Here is a 19,049-nt window from a genome sequence, read left to right as displayed (position 1 = left end):
CTTTTGCCTGCTCGCGTCGTTTCGGGCTTAGCTATTCTTGTCTTGCTTCGGCTCGGCGTTAGTTTCCAAACTCCTAACCCGATACTGCGCGAGGGTGCGTGATCGCTGATTTGGGTTTTGCCTCATCGCGCCGTTTCAATTGTGGCCCTTTGCTTTGAGTTGTTCTGGTTTGCATTCCCGATATGGCACGAGTACGAACATCTGTGTCTAGCGTTTGAGTCTCATCGTGCCGTATCAAGCAAAAGTTGGAAACATGTCTGAACCTACAGATTTTCTGGGCTCCAAGGTTCTGCCAAGAACTGGGAAAAGGAGAAGGCTTTCAAGAGGCTCAAGGGCTTCAACATGTGATGAGCCTGTGCATTATGTTTTTTCCCCATGCTCTGCCACCAATGTTAGAATGCCAAGCACATCTCCAAGGAAGGGAAAGTCGGCAATGAGAGTTCTTGGAGTATCAGAGCTTACTGATGTCACTCCATCAGAGAGGCTTCTTGACTTTATCCTTCACAATGGCATGGATCTCTCATTATATGGAGTTGTTAAGAATGTCTTTAATCTTTATTGGGACCTTGACAGTGTTTTGCAATATTGTAAAAAATATTTTTTGGAGGACTTTTTGGAGTTTGAAAATCTAGCATGTCCTTCTATTGAAGTTGGTACAAAGGAATATGTCCATGTTCCCATTGGGTCAACAGGAAATGAAAAGTCAGTGTTTACTAAGAGGTGTGGTGCCCACTCTCTGGACAGGTTTTATGCAAGAGACATATTGTGCTCCACTCATTCCAAGAACTGCAAGATTATGTCAAAGTCTGCTGCTTTTATTGTTTTCACCCTTGTCAAATATCCTCTTAAAGATGATGAGCAATAGTTGAAAGGAGCAAAGTCTGCTAGCTTTTGCATGTTAGATGACTTGGCAGATGAAAAGGAAACATAGGAGGTTGTAGATGCAGATTTGGAGGCTTCTGTTACTGAGAAGTTGGATGTTGCTCACTTCAAAGTTGAAACCATTATTGAGGAGAGCCAAGGAAATGCAAATCCTGCAACTGATGAGAGTTCTCACCATATTGTTCCTTCTCTACCGTCTATACCTTTCAAGGAGGAGTACATTTTACTGTTAAATATTCAAAAACTTTTCAATCTTAGGGAAGATTATTGTCTAGCCATTATTGCAGAGGCTTCTGATGCTGCAAATGGGATAGTTGACACAGAGAATGAATCAAAGGAAGAGATACTCAAACTTAATAAAGAAACTATAGAAGATAAGTTTATTGATGCCGGTGAGGCCCTCTCTCTTTGTTTTAAAAAGGCAAAAGAAGCTGAGAAAGAGTTGAGTATTACTGATGAGGAGTTCGATCGCATGCAAAGTCAACTTGGGATTTCTAATTTTGGAAGAGAGGAGTCTGAATACGTTAAAGAATTGATTAACACCAATGAGACATCATCATCAATAAATTTATGGAATCCAGTTAAATTGGAGTACGATGAAAACCAAGTGGTAAGATAATTTTGAATTTGCTTTTACACATTGGTAGGTTTGAGTTTCACGCTCATTCGGTATGGGTTTTATTTGCAATTGGAGATTTCTGATTCAGATAACTTCTTGGGATGTGGGAAAGGATCGAGAGCTGGTGGTAGTACATTGAAAGGCATTGCACTCAGCCACTACTTGGCTAGGATTGACCCTAATTCCTTTTTAGTACTTCATAGAAGTTTCTCAAAGGATGCAACATAGCCCATACTTTGTATTAAAGCTCTTACAAGGCTTCTAGGTTTCTCAGGATTACAATATAATGCCCACAAAGTAATGTTTTTGGAAAAGACTGCAGCAATTAGGATTTTTGGCTACGGTCCAGGTTACTCTGCTTCTAGAGCAGGATACTTTTTGGCTACGGTCCAGGTTACTCTGCTTCTAGAGCAGGATACTTTTTGGCGTTCACATCCTACGCCTTGGCTGCAAACCGAACTGATGTAAAATCTATAGCTGGCTACAAGAGAAGAAAATTTCTACGTTATAGAGGAAAGATTCCTAAGGAGAAAGAGAATGTGAGAGTTTTGGAAAGCTAGCTTTGTATATATTCTTTCTTATATATAAAAGTGCGACTGCTCATGTGTCATTGTCATCTTTTATCTGCATTCTTTGAAGTTGTCGTCGAAAAAACCAATTGAATAGCTCCTCAAAGCATTGCTTTTTGTAACTCCTCCCCCATGCCTTGTGCTTCGAAAATAACTTGTGCGTGCTTGATAATGGGATTTTTCCATGCCTTGGCTACTATAAGTTGCTAAGGGGCCATGCTCCTCCACAAAGTAAGGCCTATGAATATGAAGAATATGTTGCAATACAAAGTAACACTTATTTTATACCAATTGAAAAACCTGTCAAAATAAACCCATATTAAATAATTGTTACTTTACCAGATAAAAAGTGATATCTTTTTCTCCCCATGCCTCTTTTATCGCCTGAACAAGATTTGTGATTGATCTTTTGAACTCTTCCGCATATGTATATGTTGTCTTATGTTGCTTGAGGAGTTTCAGAAAAACATCAAGGTGTATCCAAGCCTCCATTCTAAGAAACGCAAGCCTCGACATGCTTGCAACATTTGTTGTGATCTCACATAGCTCTCTCCAACACTCCCAAGCCACATTCACTTGCTTTCCTAAATGGTTTCCTAAGAATCGTCTAGCTTTTGAGTCTCCCATAGAGACATCGGCTAAGATATCTCTTGTTTTTCCTGAAAGTATTGGATCCTTTCTCGATGAAATCCCATTTTCGATAGTAATGCCTCGCATTTATCAATACACTCATTTGATAAAGATAATGGCTTAATGGAATATGCGTAGTCAAGATGCAACCTTAGAAGCTTATCGATTATTCTAATCTCTGCATGCAAAGTACAAGTATGAACATTCTTAAGAGAGATTGAAAGAATGGGATCCCAAATGTCTTCTATGTTTTTAAATTTACTCAAATCTATAGAGTCTCTATTTGGGGCTCTTCTTACTGGTCACAAACTACTCCAATCTTTGGATCCAATACTTTCCATGCAATAAATGCAATGATATTTTGCATTTGCACCATTACATATTCCAAGCATACATTTGATAGTTTTTAAATCAGCACTCATATGCCATTCCACATTAAAATTACCAACCCCATCAATTACCAACATTTCACCTTCACTTTGAGACTTTATGATATTTGGAATACATGTATAGTTGAACAACCATTTCAACGTTTGATGATTTTCAATTGGTACCTGGGCTGCACCAATCCACCAAATTTCCATCTTGGATTGGATCTTATGCAATAGAGCTTGGCCTTCACCATTGCTATGGTCCAATGCCATGTTCATGAGGCAAATGCTAATTCTTTCCATCTTCTGTCCCTTTTGAATCTGTGCTTCATCCAACTTCAAGGCAAACTTTAGAACACCATAACTTTCTTCTACTAAGATTTTATACATGTGAACCATTGCAATTTGCACCTTTTTTAGATCAACCCATATATTGTTAAACGCATTGTAATCAAAAATTGCCTTTTTTTTGTTTTTCATAGGACATAGACCTTTCGATCCAAAAACATGTGGAATCTTGCAATTCATGGCAATTCTTGCAATCGAAACTGCAAGGGCTCAGGGCAATCCAAATATAGTTACCCTATTGCATCTAAGATATTTAAACCATAATCCAGAGATAGCACGATAACCTTTCTGACTTATACCCACAATATCACACGTCTCTACAATTTCATTTACTTTCACCGTACCTTTTAAGTCCTTCACTAACTCTTTGAGAGTTGGACCTCTCAAATCCGCATTTTCGGGTGACTTAAGAATCCTCAAAATATCTTTCTTATTCATGGTTTCCTTCAAAAGTTCGATTCTTTCTTCATTCTCTCGGATATTGATGCCTAATATGTTAGAGACATATTTCTTTGTAAGATTTAGTCTCCTTTTCTTTGCTCTCTCACACAAGTTGGTTATATTTTTTAATGGTCTCTTCCTCTCTCTAAATCCTACTGGAGTTTCTCTCAAGCATGTTAGCTTATCCTGCAATGACTTGTTAACATTTTTCAAAACATCAATCTGACTTGTCAACTCTAAAATATTTGTTTGTGTAGTTTCTAGTGCTTTTTTCATTTCGTGCATTTGAGCTATATATGTGTAAGATGCAGAGTATAACCTCATACAATAGCCAAGCATCCCATTGTAACCTTCTCCAACATATCTTATATAGTCATGAACATTGAAAAAAGGAGGTGGTTTACCTGTAGAAGGATCCCTGGGATAAATATTTCCGTCCACCCACAAATCTATATGCTTCATTCCTTGTGTTCGCAACTTGTTGGCTTCGATCTCATCTATCAATACTCAATGATGTATACTTCTCCAAGATGTGTAAATCGGATCTAGCTGAACAGTTAGCTTGTATTTACGTGTGCTTGTGCCTGTTTTATTTGAAGAGGTATTGCTAGACATTTTAGTAAATGAACCGAGCAAGAATCTCACAGTGATAGGAAGCAAGTGCAACAAAAAGAATGGCAAAACAAAATAGTGTGTATAGAAAGAAAACGCGGAAACAAAAAAATGTGAATTTCGTGCAAAATTTCGAAAATACAAAATCTCTGGAGTTCCAACACAAAAACGGCCAAAAATGTGACCCTTGACCTGGATTAAAAGATGAGGGCAATTACTGGCCGACCTCTTCAATGAACCAAATATTCTCTCATTAATCACATTTGGACAACCAAATTTAGAGGTTTTATTCTTCCTAAACCTCAACTAATTAGCAACTTAATCACTTTCTTACAAGTGTTGTTTTTGAAGCGTTTTTGGCCCTAATGTGCATAACCATTGTGGTAAGAGAAATTATCACTTGAAAGTTTATTGGGGATAAACATGCCAAAAGTTCAACAAGTTGCTATAATGAAAATTGGTTTTCTAGTCGTATAAGGAGATTCTCCACAAATTTCGCATTGATAATTCAAAGCATTAGTCTTAGTAGACTTAAGATGGTAAAGGCTTACCTTAGCAATCTCTTGAAAGATGCAAATCCATGTGCAATTCATGCTTTAGTCATTATTTTGACTAAGGACATGCAACTACCCAGATGCTAGTGTCAACATAGGTTTTAAGGGTTAGTGCTTATGCATGAGACTATGTGATATGCAATATGAAGATTTCATACACATTTTCCATAAATTTCTATTGTTTTTTTAATTCATTATATCGCAAAAGAGGCTATGTATTATGAAATCCTTAATGCAAATGGATACTTCTGTTCAATTAAGAGATTTCTATATAACATTTTAGTTAAAATTGGTTGGTTAAATGAGGTTTTAAAAAAGAAACCTTTCTGAAAAAGTTGCTCTTGGAAAAGGAAACTTGGGGTCTTTGCTCTTCTCTATCCTACAAGGAACGTGCGTGCGTGCACGTGTTATTTAGGCGGCGGGGGGGGGGGGGATGTTCTTATTGAGCAAGTGTTTAAGCTTTCTATGTCTTAGGGGGATTGTATGTGTGTGTTGGTGGTGGTGGGGGTTGGACACACACACACACACACACACACACAGAGTTGCTTCTTATTGTGCACATGTTCCAAAGCCTTTCCTTCTTTGGATAGTAGCCGCTTTTTGAGAAAAGTTAGTTTACTTGGTGGATGGCATGTATGTTTTGAAATTTATTCTCTTAACACTTATCTTGTGTGCCATGACTTAGTTTTGTTGGCATAACTGAATTTGTCATGTGTCATACCTTAATTAGCTAGTTCTTATTTGTCATATGTCATACCTTAATTAGCTAGTTCTGGTAACACCTACCTCATATTCTAGATTTAATTTACCTCAAAGACAATACCTTAATTACATCATGTTGCAAGTCACAAAAATATGCTTAGAACCAAGTATAAAAATGAGGCAAGGGAATATGACTAGAGTTGGGTGTCAAAGCGAGTGTAGTGATGGAAGCATGTAAATTTATTTAATGGAGTACACAACTCAAGAGAAGAGAAAAGAGAAACGTTGATTAGAAGAACATTGCAAAGATAAATCAAAAGAAAATAGATTCTTGAGAAATTGAACCCGTCTACCAAGATAAGAGATAGTACAAAAACACCAATGACTCACTTGGTGTGTGGGCATTGGCACTAGCTCCCTCTCTCCAATGGATCCTACTATAGAAGTATGTAGAGTGATACACAAAGGAGGGAGTGCCTCACCTATATTTAGGCTCTCAGTATTGATCATGTAGGCCAACAATTTGGCATAAAGTAATAAAGTTGACTAGCATAAAATGTACCAAGTGACATAAGACATGCCCAAATAATCTGGCAACCACATCACTAGAAAAGAAATGTGCTTGGTCCATTGCAACATACATAAACCCACGCAAGAACTGAAAATATTTGGTAACACCCTCCCTAAGGTGATCTGGCACAATACAACATACAATGATAATGACACATTATAGTACATACAACAATGAAACTCAAATAAGACCATGGATACCCAAGCAATGGGTGTGCAAACCATCACCAAGGTAGCTCGCAAATAGAACTTGATATTGATGTCAGTCATATCAATACTTGAAAATCGAATATCTATGTCTATCAAAAATGCCTTGGAAGTAGCACATGTGACCATCTTATCACCAATGTCACTATGATAAATAACCACATATTCCCCTTCTTTGGCAAAATTGGCAAATTGTCTCCTCATGTGAACTCAAACTAGGAGCCAACCTTGCTCTCTACCAAATAGCTCATCATGAACTTGAATGTCAATCCTAGCTCTAGGTATTAAGACAACCAAACTTATAGTTGATGCATTAAGAAAACCCCTCTCTAGATCCTATGCACCTATATAGAGGTGTAGATGAGGTCTTGCTGCCCCCCATCACCACCCTCTCCCACTTCCTCTATGGCATTTGAAAGGCATGGCCTCATCACCTATACTATTGAAATGAAAGGAAGGCCCTTGTGACCATCACAGAGGCCACAAAGCTAGAGCTTGAACCTGGACCTATAACTAATGAGGACTCATGGATAGAGTCATCACCCTTTTTCTTTGTTTGCTCCTCCTCCTTCCTTAAAGCTCTTAATATCCCATAGTCCTTCCAAATATGTCCCTTCTTATAACAATAATAGCATTGACACTTCTTCCTTTATATGTCACCCCTCTTTGAAATCAGAGCATCTAAAGTACCAATAGATAGCATCCTCCTCATTGAAACATGAATCTAAAGACAACAAGTCTCCAATAGAGCAGTTGTACATGAGTAAACAATGTCAACATGTTGGTCATGTAATAGTAGAAACCAAAGGAGCCATGATGAGGTAGAGAAACTCATAGGAGATTCAAGAGTTTAAGTAAAGAAAGCACATAGAGAATGGATCAACAATATACAAAGTGTGGTGTATGGAAACACAAAAAAAAACTAGATACACAAGAACCCTCTCTAAAGCTGGATAGTGGATCTCAAAAAGTAATCAATAAATAATTATTGTTGTATAGAGAGAGAACACATGAAAGAACATACCAAAGCACATCCAAAACAATAGAAGAAAAATAGCTTGCATATCACAAAACAAGTGTCCAACCTTGCATACAGATGTTGAAAATGCAATTTGGTTATGGTAAACCAATAGTCACCTACAATCCAAGGGTTGCTCAATGGAGCAGAAAGAGTACACAAATGGATGCAGTCAAAATGCAATAGCTGAAGGGTCAACAACAGGTCATCTAGCCCTATAAGAGTCCCAAGAGCACAAAACATAAGAGCGCAAGCTGCAAAATGCAAGTGCAAATGACAACAAACAAGCCATTTTGGCTCAACGGTAAGGGGTCGCTTAGATAGGAAAATGATTACAAAGGATTATGTCACCAATAGTAGATGAAGAGGGCAGATCTGCAATGATAGAGAGCAACACCATGATCTTGACCACATACATTTGAAATACCAAGTCAAACCCTAATCTTGAAATCAGATACCAAGTCAGAAGTGGGTGCAATGTTGGAAGCATGTAAATATGTTGTAATGGACTACACAACACAAGAGAAAAGAGATAAGAGACACAACAAAGAACACTACAAAGAGATGCTCGAGAAATGGAATTCATATGCCAAGACAAGTCAGAGGATAGAAATAACAATGAGTCATTAGCTATGTGGGCACTAGCATCGACACCCTCTCTTCAATGGCACCTACCATAGAGGCATGCGAAGCGATACACAAAGGGTGTGCTTACTCTATTAAGTGCTCAGTATGATCAATTTGGCCAATAATCTAGCATAAATAAAATCAAGTGTGCCAATATAAAATGTACCATGTGACCATAAAACAAGCCCAAGTAATCTACCACATCACTAGAAAAGAAATGTGCTTAGCCCCCCCCCCCCCCCCCCCCCCCAACCCATCCACGCGCAGCACACACGTACAACGCACGTGCAAATTGATCATATCCACTACACTAGGAGTGCCCTAAATCCTAATCCTAATGATTGTTAACCAAAATCTAGAAATTTGTACATTCTCCAACTAGTTAGTTAATCACTTTAGTTTCGTAACTTGATATTTCACCTACCTCTCTTGATAGTAGCTTGAAATTGCATACATTATATCCATAATATAAATGTTTTAATATTCTAGATTGAGCATGAGAATTCAAAATATGCAAAATATGTTGAGTATTTTTATACAACTCACTTTTACAAGGCAAGAACCTTCACAAAGACCAACTTGGAGATTAATGAGGCTATACCAAACATTGAATACCATTTACGTCTCATTTAGGAGTTCAATACTCCTCCTTATTACAACCTTCGCATCTTCACCAATGCCACTATTGCAAAAGGCATCCTCTAGTTTAATATCTCTGTCTAAATACCTATAACATGCACTTGCATGCTTAAAGGGACCACCTTGTGTGCACCTTGAGCGATCCAAAGCTTCCTAAATGAAGTCCTCGAGGAGAGGAACTAGGATAGAATCATTACAATTGAAAAACCAACCCCATGGCCATCAACATAAACATTTACAACTCCCATGCCCTCATAATCCATCAATACAAGGTGCTCTAGAAGATTTCTCAATATCAATTTTAAAAACTTCAATTATTGTCTAGGGCACTATTGGCCATTTGTGGCCAATTCAAAAGGCTCTTCCTTAAAACGTCCATTTCAATGGTATCCATTCACCTTTTTGGTCCTTTGTTAGTGAAGCAATGAACATAAAGATTGGAGTATACATTCAAGAGTCAAAAGACAATTTAGATGGCATTACAATACAAGGTCAACTAGCTCCTACATTCAAGAGTCAAAAGACAATTTAGATGGCATTACAATACAAGGTCAACTAGCTCCTTCGTAAATTCCATTCAAGATTCTCTCAATCATGTCATCAAACTTGTCAATTAGAATGTGCTCACCTACACACTTGGTGTCTATGTTTTACGCATCAATAGCTTGGAGGATATGTACAAATAAGTGAATTGAACATCCTAGATCATGTTGGTTTAGAAAATGAACAATCCTTGAAAAGCATACCTTTCCTAGATTTCAAACTTAAAATATTCCATATGTCAACAGGACTGCATTCAAAACTTTGAAGCATCAAAGAAAGGGGTGGATGAAATATTCCAAACTCCACATTACCTAGATTAATGTTGTCCTTAGCACTATAGTCAAGTGTTCTATTTTGCCTCTTGAAGGAGTGATGGAGTACTCCTTTGGAGATTATAAGGTCACCCAATATTGGCATGCATAACTTCCAATGCATGAGTAGTGTTACTTCATCAAGCAATGCAACTAATTAGAGTTTTAAGTGATTGGTCTTTCAAGACAATACAACAACACAAGCCATCAAACTAAAGGAGTCAAAATCACAAGAATTCAAGTACACTATAGATTGACAATGTAGACACATTATGTTGACTTACTAAGAATCAATATCGAAGTCTAAAACATCATCTCCCCTTGTGCAAACACCCAATTATCTTGTAGAAATCTTGTTCTGACTCACTTGTCCAAGAGAGAATCAAAAAAGATTTTTTGTTTCTTCCTTGATTATGTCATTGAAAGTATACATGGTGTAGATTGACCAACACTATGACAACTTTCAACACCTATTCTCTTGGAGGTAGTGGCTTTATGATGATGATCTAAAGTTAGTTCTAATTTATGAAAAAAATAGAGTGTCTAGATATGAATTCAATAGTTGTTCTAATTAAGTAGTCATTTTTAAATTTTAATATATAACATCCCAATGCAGTGTGGTGCAAACTAAGGTGAGTCCTTTGCATTGTTGTCAAAAACAACTTGCCATGAATGTAACATATGGGCCAATAATGTGATGTTGCATACAAGCATATTTTGCCATGATGTGACTAATAAGATCTCAAGAATTTACTTGAAGACAAGGTGAAGAATAAGTGAAAAATGAAGACCAAGGGTTAAGAGTGTCATGCTTTGGGGGCCCATTATAATATTACCCTCATAGAGGATGCCAAGGAAAGTTTGTAGTTAACTAGATTTGATTAAAACACTCGACAAGAGTCAAATGCATAATTGCACTGACCTAAATGGAAGGTCCCAAAAGCCAAGAGTTGGCAACAAACTCGAGTTTATGATTGGGATAATAAACACACTGGTCCAAGAGCTTTGCTGATATGAAGCTAGCAAACCACAGCTGATATATACTGGACAACAATGCTCAGAGGGAAGCACCTCTTCAGAACAGTTGCAATGATACATGAGCTTCATAGAACACATTTAAGCACCCAGTGTCATTGTGTCTAAGATAGCTCTTACAGAGCATTTAGGCACTGAGTGTCATGTCGACCCCTCTTAAAATCTCCTATATTTTGATGACGATTAACTCCTATAAAACTTGTATTGGCACCTCACTTCCACTCACAGTGGTTCAACCTTTGATTTTTGACTAATTAAAAATGTTCACACCCACCCATCAAGAGAAGTTCAAAACACAAGCCATGCTCCGAAGAAAAGCTTAAACTGTGTAACCTCTACACTCTCAGGCCCTAAAAACTTTGCATAAGTAAAACAAGTGTGAGTCCTCACAACATGAAGTAATGAGTTATCAAGTGTGGTAAAGTTGGTCAAAGAATAGTACAAGTGTGTGAGAATTTTCAATTAATATTTCATAAGAAAAAATCATAAGCAACAATATAGGACTTGGTGCACTCTTTAATCCATCATTGGGATGGCACCACCGGCACTTACAATCTGTTGCTCCAGCTGCAGGAGAGAGCAGAATAATCAACCCAAATCATAAGCATCACAAATGCTCTGTCAGTAAAACCACAAACTTAAATCACAGTGAACAGATCAGATCTGAAGAGCTGCAGACTTACCTGCAACAAGTATTCAAGCTTACTCTTCACAAGGTAGAACTCCTGCTTTAACAATTGAATTGCTTGCATGCATCTGTGATTGCAAACCAAGTAACTAAAAGTCAATACATAGTTCAATAGTTTACGATTACATCTGATAGAACCTAACAATTTGATAAGAGCCTAAACCATGTAGGGTCAAAGGGAGGCAGGGAGAGAAGCTGAGCTTAAAGCCACAACTAGAGTGCTTGCATGCATGGTAATTGCAAGCCAATTGAACACATCTCTGGAAGCTTGTGCAGGGAAATCTCATTTTACTACACCTTATAGAGTTGAACCAGGCCGAATTAAACAGACAAGCTAAGCTTAAGAGTTACATGTTACAAGTTGCAACTAGATTGATATAGATGCATCCACAGTTGCAAGAGATGTTGGGTACAAGTTAGCGATGCATCCGCAGTTGCAAGAGATGTTGGGTACAAGTCGACACTAGAATGAAAAGACTATGCAGCAGTTGCAAGCCAACACCTTCTGGGGCCTATACCAGATAGAAGGCATATTTAAGGAGCTACTATAGAACTTACCTTTTTCTCAGAAACTTTCATAAAGATCAGTACCCAAGTATAAGGCAGACAACTTGACAACAAGGCATAGGTTAGAAAGAGTTTATTACACACTCATCTCTCAGTATGGAAATGTGGATGTATTTTAGTTTTTGGATAATGCGATACTTAAGCTATGAAATACGCCTTTTGACAGTCAGAGTAGTATGGCAAAGACTTGATAAGCAGGCCTGAAGCTACCAGAATGAAAGCTATACCATACACTATTCAACATGGCTCTTTTACCAAAAGGCAGGGGCACCCAGATATTAAACCCCAAATTACTGCAGTTTTTGACATTGCTGACCTTTTCGACCCACATGGATAGCAGCATCTGGCCAAAGGACAGATACATGTACATACTGACATCCAGGGTGTGCTGAGACATGGATGAACCAAGGGATATACAGCACAAAAGTTCAAACCAGATCCAGCAGTTCACTTGCCAGATGACTAAGATCCAGTGGATGGATAGAGGACAGAGGCTAATGGTTTGAAATTTTTAGAGGTCAAATCAGTGTTGTAAGAATTCAGCAGTGCACTTGGTCAGATGGCTAAGATCCAGCAGATGGATAAAGGACAGGCTAACGGTTTGAAGTTTACAGAGGCCAAACCAGAGCTGTAGGAGTGCAGGAGAGTGCTCTTTCTGCTATAATTTTGGTGGGATTGTGGTTCAATAGTTCCATTGCACCCCTTGGAACTTCATTCACTGCCGTTCATAAAGAGTTTGAGAGTTGTAGTCTGCCACCAGTGTAACTTTGATTATTGCTGACCGGAGTTTGCTGAAAGCATGCATCTATGCAATTTCACATCACATAATTGGTTAAAGATTTACCAACATATCTGACATAATAAAAATCAGCATCCAGGGGCCAACAATCAAGCACAGTTTTTGCACACACCAATCGTAACTTCAGAAAAGAAATCCGGTCTTCGCAAGCATGTGCATCAAAGCAAATGTCTGAAAACGTTTTTGAAGTACAAAGCTTGAGTAACTCCAGAGATTACAGCCCAGTACAGCATGTATACACATCAGAAACAAAACAATGATGAGCTACAAGTTAAAACCCACCCTTCTTTATTTCTTGCTTCTGCAAAAGCTCGAAACTCCATGCACACTGCTTTGACTCGCTGGGCTCCAACACTGATGGGAAAAACAGACACATGAACTGATTTCTATCAGACTAAGCACGATAAAGCCACAGATGCAAACTATATGTTTTAGCATTACTCAGGTGTCTAAAAGCTTGTGTAGTCTGTGTTTAAAGCAAGTGCTCCTTTTTGGATCGCAGATTTACAGGGTACAAATAAAGGCAAAAGCATGCTTTAATTTGTTGTAGCATTTAATTGGACAAGACATTCTCAATATATTTCAAATCTCTGATCGTTCATTTCATACTTCTTTTGAGCAAGACTAATATATTATCGGACCAGAGAGAAATAAAAGCTGAAAATGAATCCCAGCTGGTTCAAGTCATTATAAGGTATCCACTCTACCTGGAGCTACTTCCTTTGAATTGATGTACATAAGCATCCACTTTCTTGTAATCCACTGGTTCTTGCTCCCTGTGACATGTCAGAAAACTGATCAGATAGGACAGCACACAAACCATCCAACTCCATCTTGAATGTCAACTAACATCACTTTAAGTCACTTATTCTACTGATTTTGATGCATGCATTTGTCAAATGTAATAAATATCAAACCTTTTGTGCTACAATAGAGTACTTTCTGTACATGCTAGAAAATGGAGAGAGAAACTACTAAAAAATCAGAACGAGGAAAGCTTACAATGCTTTTGAAAGTTCAGTAAGTAGCCTTTCAGAGTCCTCTGAAAACAATGATATTACTTCAGCAACAAAGTCTGGATTGCTAGCATCTTGAAGCATTTGAAGTTGCGTGAATTGATCATCCAAGAATCCCTACATGAAGCCTAGAAATCAGAAATCCTTTTCATTTGCTAACATAACCTAAATCAGACCCAATAATATGCAGAGATTGAGCAATCTGAAATTGTTGACAAAGAGGTTTCATTGAACGAGTTTAACTCCCACTGTTAGTAAAATAACGAGTTTAACTCCCTCTGTTAGTAAGATGTGGACTGAAGAAGAGATTCTTATGCAAAAGCACAAGCATTTGCATGAAGTTAAGCTAACAAGACTCTACTACAACCCACCCATCCTCCTCACCTCTAATAGACAGACCCACAGAAGCTCACATGCACACAACCAAAAATTCAAGACTGTAATTTCAGCCTTGTTGCTTTCAGCCAACCCTTAGATTAATCTGGCAATCACTTACTGTTAAACAAGTATTTGTAATGAAAACCTTCCTTTCAACTGCTGGCTCAAAGTGATATGCAGCTTAACACCCACATAATAAGAAGACTGGAAAAGGCAAATGAGACGAAAGGCAACTTTGGACATGTCCCAGAATTAGACACTGATAAGGCAAGCAGGAGTTAAATGGGAGCAAAGCTAAACATTTTGAAAATATTAAAAAGTAGAATGCAAATGGCCTGAATAGTGACTGTAAGCAGAACATTGATAGCAGCAACATTGCATGCTGGCAAGCATTGCCACCCAGAATACTGGTAGAAGTTCAGGAAGCACTAGCTATAAGCAACGTAGCAGGACATTCAGACACCTCATCAATATTCACAGGATAACACGATACAATCTGCCTGCCACTTTCATGACATCAGTCTCTTGACAAAAAACAAGAATAAATCTCCCCATGTTCTTAAGATAAGATTCGCACCCTTTGCAACTGGGCAAGAATGATGCTTCTATTGCCATGGCCTTCTATTGCTTAAAATATCTAGTATGAAGATCATAAGTATAGACAATTAGAACTTTTCTTGCCAGACCATAGGTATAGACAATTAGAATTTTTCTTGCCACAGAATAGAATGCTTCAACCCTTCTGTAAAAAGAATTCATAGAAACCTAAGAAAACAACCATGTGTGCAGGTATACGTATGACAATATCACAAACATTTGGGCCAATTGAGCAAAAAAGCTGAGCCTATACATCCCCTCCGAGCCTCTACATCTCTGCAAGAGTTCCGGTAGAGAACCAATATGGGTGATACTTAAACTTATCATTAATTTGAAAGCTACAAAGTGTCCTTTGACGTCGAAATGAGAATCTCCGTTACTTAGAACACGTAAAAGATATAGCTTTCAGGCCTGACTGAAATATGGCGCTTAATTGTTTTTCAGGACTTCACTTCTGCCCCGATGTATAGCGTGATGCTCGTGGACGTTGTATTGGTTGTGTGCAGAGTTTGCAGAATTGACATTTCAAGGGTAGAGCCATGTATGCCAAACAAATTGTGTGCATCACACGACATAAAATTAACAAACAAAGACTAGATGATTATTAGTCATCTATACACCACAACTCTCTTATCATACAATTCATGCCAGTACGGGATTGGCATGCAGGACTTTGTGATGCGTTTAATTTTACATGCATCCAGTTGATATGCTCTAGGGGTGCAGGAACAGAGTACTGTGTTTAATTTCACATGCATCCAATTGATATGCTCCAGGGGTGCAAGAAGAAACCTCACTTCTACAAATTGATCAAATGGGCTTCCTTGTAGCTAGCTGCAATATCGTGCTTGGGTGAGTAAAAGAGGAGAAGCAAAGAAACAGAGGCACCTCTTGGAACAAGTAGTTAATGTGATCCACGAATTTCTGCTGCAACCTGACCACCTCCATGCTGGTTTTTGTAGCGCGCGCAAACCCGTACTTCAGCAGACGGCCCTTCGATGTTGACAGGCGGATTGCGGTCCGGTGTTGTAAGACAGCAAGATGGGAGGAGAAGTGAGTGCAGAGGAACCCAGAAGGGCAGAAGACCCGGCAGCCAGATGTGGAATCAGAACATGTTCTAAGGTAATCTGCTCAGGGAAGAAGATGATGATGGTGATCAGAGAAGGAACCGATCAACATCCCACCAACAGTACCCCACACATACACACGCAGGGGGGGGAAGGGGGGGGCTCAGAGAGAGAGAATCAGTGATCATGTAAAAATGTATGTGTCTTTTGTCTACTACTGCTGCTCTTCCTGCTACTGCTACCACCACAGTACATGCCTATCATCATAAATCATAAACAATAGACATTTTTTCTGTGTGGGTGAGTTTATTAATGTGTGCCTCCCTTTTCTTTTCCCACTGAACTTGAGTGGGTTCTTGAGCCCACAATGCCTTTCTTCCCCAAACTGAGAGTTCTTTGGCTTCTCTCTCATCTCTCTGCCTGCCCCATCCCAGCCTCCAGGTTACATTTTCTTTAAAAATTTACACCCTCATGTTTTGGGTATTTTATCTATGCATATAGTATGTAGGTATTTCTGTAAATAAATACAAATCTTTGAGAAATGTGCATTCAAATTTTGAGGAATTTTTTATTATGTATGCAATGAAGCCGGAGCTATGCCGTTTTAGAATGACAGATAATTGAAAAAATATGCATTTAATTGTCGTTAATGCTTTTACCCTCGGGAAAAAAGAAAGAAAATAAAATTGTCTGCACATTTTTTTTGGGTTACAAATTTTTCTGGTCCTGCAGACAATTGCAGCAGGAAAGTTTTAAAGAAAATCAGTTAGTTGGGGGGGGGGGGGGGGAAAGATCAGTTATTGTTGACGAAATCGGTTAAGCTTTTTGTTGTACTGCAGATTGACAAAGTAATTTATTGAGAAATTCAGTTAAAATGTTAAATCGGCGACAGCGGCACGATAAAACTACAGTGGATGTGGCAAAATGGAAGATACTGGCACACAGAAAACTAATAAAGAGACAAGGCTGAACACAGAAAACAGAGAGAGAGAGAGGACGAGGAAGAAAAGATATGGAGATCTCCAGAGGGGCCCTCTCTCGTTTTACTTTAATAATTTCTGGCCTCCTGCACAATCACAAGGAAGATCTCCCCCCCGCCCCACCCAGCCCCCTCTCTCCCCCCCCCCCCAACATACATGAATTTTATCATTCATTAAGGCCTCACTTGACACTACCCTTGTCTTTTTGTTTTAGCATTGCCCTTGAGGACATATGCTTTTCCAATTATATAAAGTGGCCTGCTGAACCTTCAATCAAAAATTAGCCCTAGTTTTATTGATTTAACAGTTGTTTAAGATGGGCTTAGCATGTGTTTTTCACCTAAACTTTCTCTTTCTAACGCAAACTTTCTAGAGAGAAAAAGCAGCCCTTGTTTTTGGGAATTAAAGCAGTGATGGGAGCTCTTCTTGGAAACAAAAGGGGGGCAATGCTCCATCGCAAGTAGTGCGCATCTGTAATTAATTTATAATGCCTTGACTACTGCCCTTGTTTAGGTGGATGTGGTTGGTAGATGTGATCACAAAGCACCTTTTAGTTAATGATACTCAAGACCCTAGCCCCACACACTGGCAACTGGTCACACTGGGTGAAATCTTATTGACAATGTTCACAAAACACTAAGGCTTAATGTGAATTGAACTACAATTTTTCTCGAGAAGAATCTCCTAATTTTAAAATGTAATGACTATTGTGCTTTCTACTAAAAATACTGCCCGTGAACATTGGACCATGAGGTATCGCAAACATGTACATGAAGACAAAAACCTGATCAAAGGAGGCAATATGTTGTCAAAAGGTGATCTCATGATGTGCGTATAAGATGAATTTGATCAGTTCAAGTCGAAGAGCTTCAAGTTGTGTAAGAAGAGTGCGTGCTAGGATAAGGGAGCTAGTGGCATAGGTGGTCTAAAAGAATGTTGATGGAGATCTACCATTGACTAATGCTTTGAGAAATTACCAACATCTTTGACTTTGCCTTAGGAAGTTACAACCAAAAAATAAATCCTCAAACACTATCGTGAGTGGTGTTCATTAAAAAGTCAGGTTTTATAATCAAGCAAACTTCAAATACCTTTTAAAAACACTAAACTAAACCTAAGTAACCTCTAAGTTTTCAAACAAGGGGTTCCACATATGAATCCACCTTAGTTAGACTTTTATGAAATGCAATTCAAAGCTAGAGTGTGAATTAGAAACTTTTGAATGATATTTTTTTGTATCAATTCTCAAAAATATGTTTTTGAACATGCTTGCCTAGGAATCATAATGTCTTATGTTGCCAACATACCTGAATCAAAATGTTGGTCAAATAAAACAACTAAAATGTTGGTCAAATTAAACAATCAAAATGATAGAGAAGATTCTATCAAAAGTATAGAATGATAGAAAACAAACTATCAAAATAGGAGAAGGCAATCTACATTGCAATTTTAATGGGGTGGGAGATTCAGCTTAATATGCCAATTACAAGAATAACTCCCTAAAAAACAAATGACCTAGTAGCAACAAAGAGCTTGATTGGTATATTCTGTGTGTTGGGAGCCTCAATGCATATGGGCATAAGCCTTGAGAAGACTAATGGTGGACAACTATTTCATATATGTCCTCAAACCCATTTGAAACATAGGCACCAAAACAAAATTGGATACAAAGTTGTGGAGCTTAGAGTTAAGCCACACTCACACTCTCAATGCAATTTTTTCTTCTCACAAGAACACACTCTTATAGCTTGAAAATTTATGGCAATTAGATAGTGGTCATATTAGAGTATGGACAAGCGTCAACCTATGATGCCAATGCCATGTGTGTAGAATTAAGGTTATTGTTCAGAAGTGGACTATTATTGGTATGATGATCAGTTTTAGACAAACATCAAAAGGGTGTCTTTTGAGGTCTTTTGTTTTAGATTGAGATGCTTCAAATGCCCGACAATGGGTGGAAAATTCCAAATCATGTAGAGCTTCTAGTATCAAGCTAGGAAGTACATAAAGGGCAAAAGTGACAACTATATTCTTGGTGAAAACGTTCTTGAATTTTTGTCGTTTGCGAGGGTTGATTTTGTTATGAAGATTGATTAGTGCTTTGAGCACACTTAAAATATCTTCATATTCTCAAAATTGTGTGTCAAATCTTAAGCAAGCAAGACCTTTTACATCCATGGAAAAACCAAGGCCTTTTCTACACCATGCCTTTATGGCAATAAGACCACTTTAAAATTAATGCCATGAAATTGCAATCTCTGTATGAAAAGTGCATTTTA

General features: G+C 38.2%; 1 protein-coding gene across 1 annotated transcript; it reads right to left on the bottom strand.

Annotated features, from left to right (window-relative positions):
• Positions 1-11,061: 11,061 nt before the first annotated feature.
• On the bottom strand, positions 11,062-16,211 carry LOC148014385 (histidine-containing phosphotransfer protein 1-like). The gene is made up of 6 exons (XM_087666359.1): positions 15,612-16,211; positions 13,735-13,865; positions 13,440-13,508; positions 13,015-13,086; positions 11,362-11,434; positions 11,062-11,245 (listed from the first exon to the last, which is right to left on the bottom strand). The coding sequence occupies exons 1-6, from the start codon at positions 15,669-15,671 to the stop codon at positions 11,195-11,197; spliced, it is 456 nt and encodes a 151-aa protein (XP_087522485.1). The 5' UTR covers positions 15,672-16,211; the 3' UTR covers positions 11,062-11,194.
• Positions 16,212-19,049: the final 2,838 nt, after the last annotated feature.

Source organism: Lygodium microphyllum, chromosome 25, assembly GCF_053477565.2.
Source record: "Lygodium microphyllum isolate KBCC chromosome 25, Lygodium_microphyllum_v1.1.10, whole genome shotgun sequence".
Lineage (NCBI taxonomy): Eukaryota > Viridiplantae > Streptophyta > Polypodiopsida > Schizaeales > Lygodiaceae > Lygodium > Lygodium microphyllum.
This window is presented reverse-complemented; position numbering and strand designations above follow the sequence as displayed.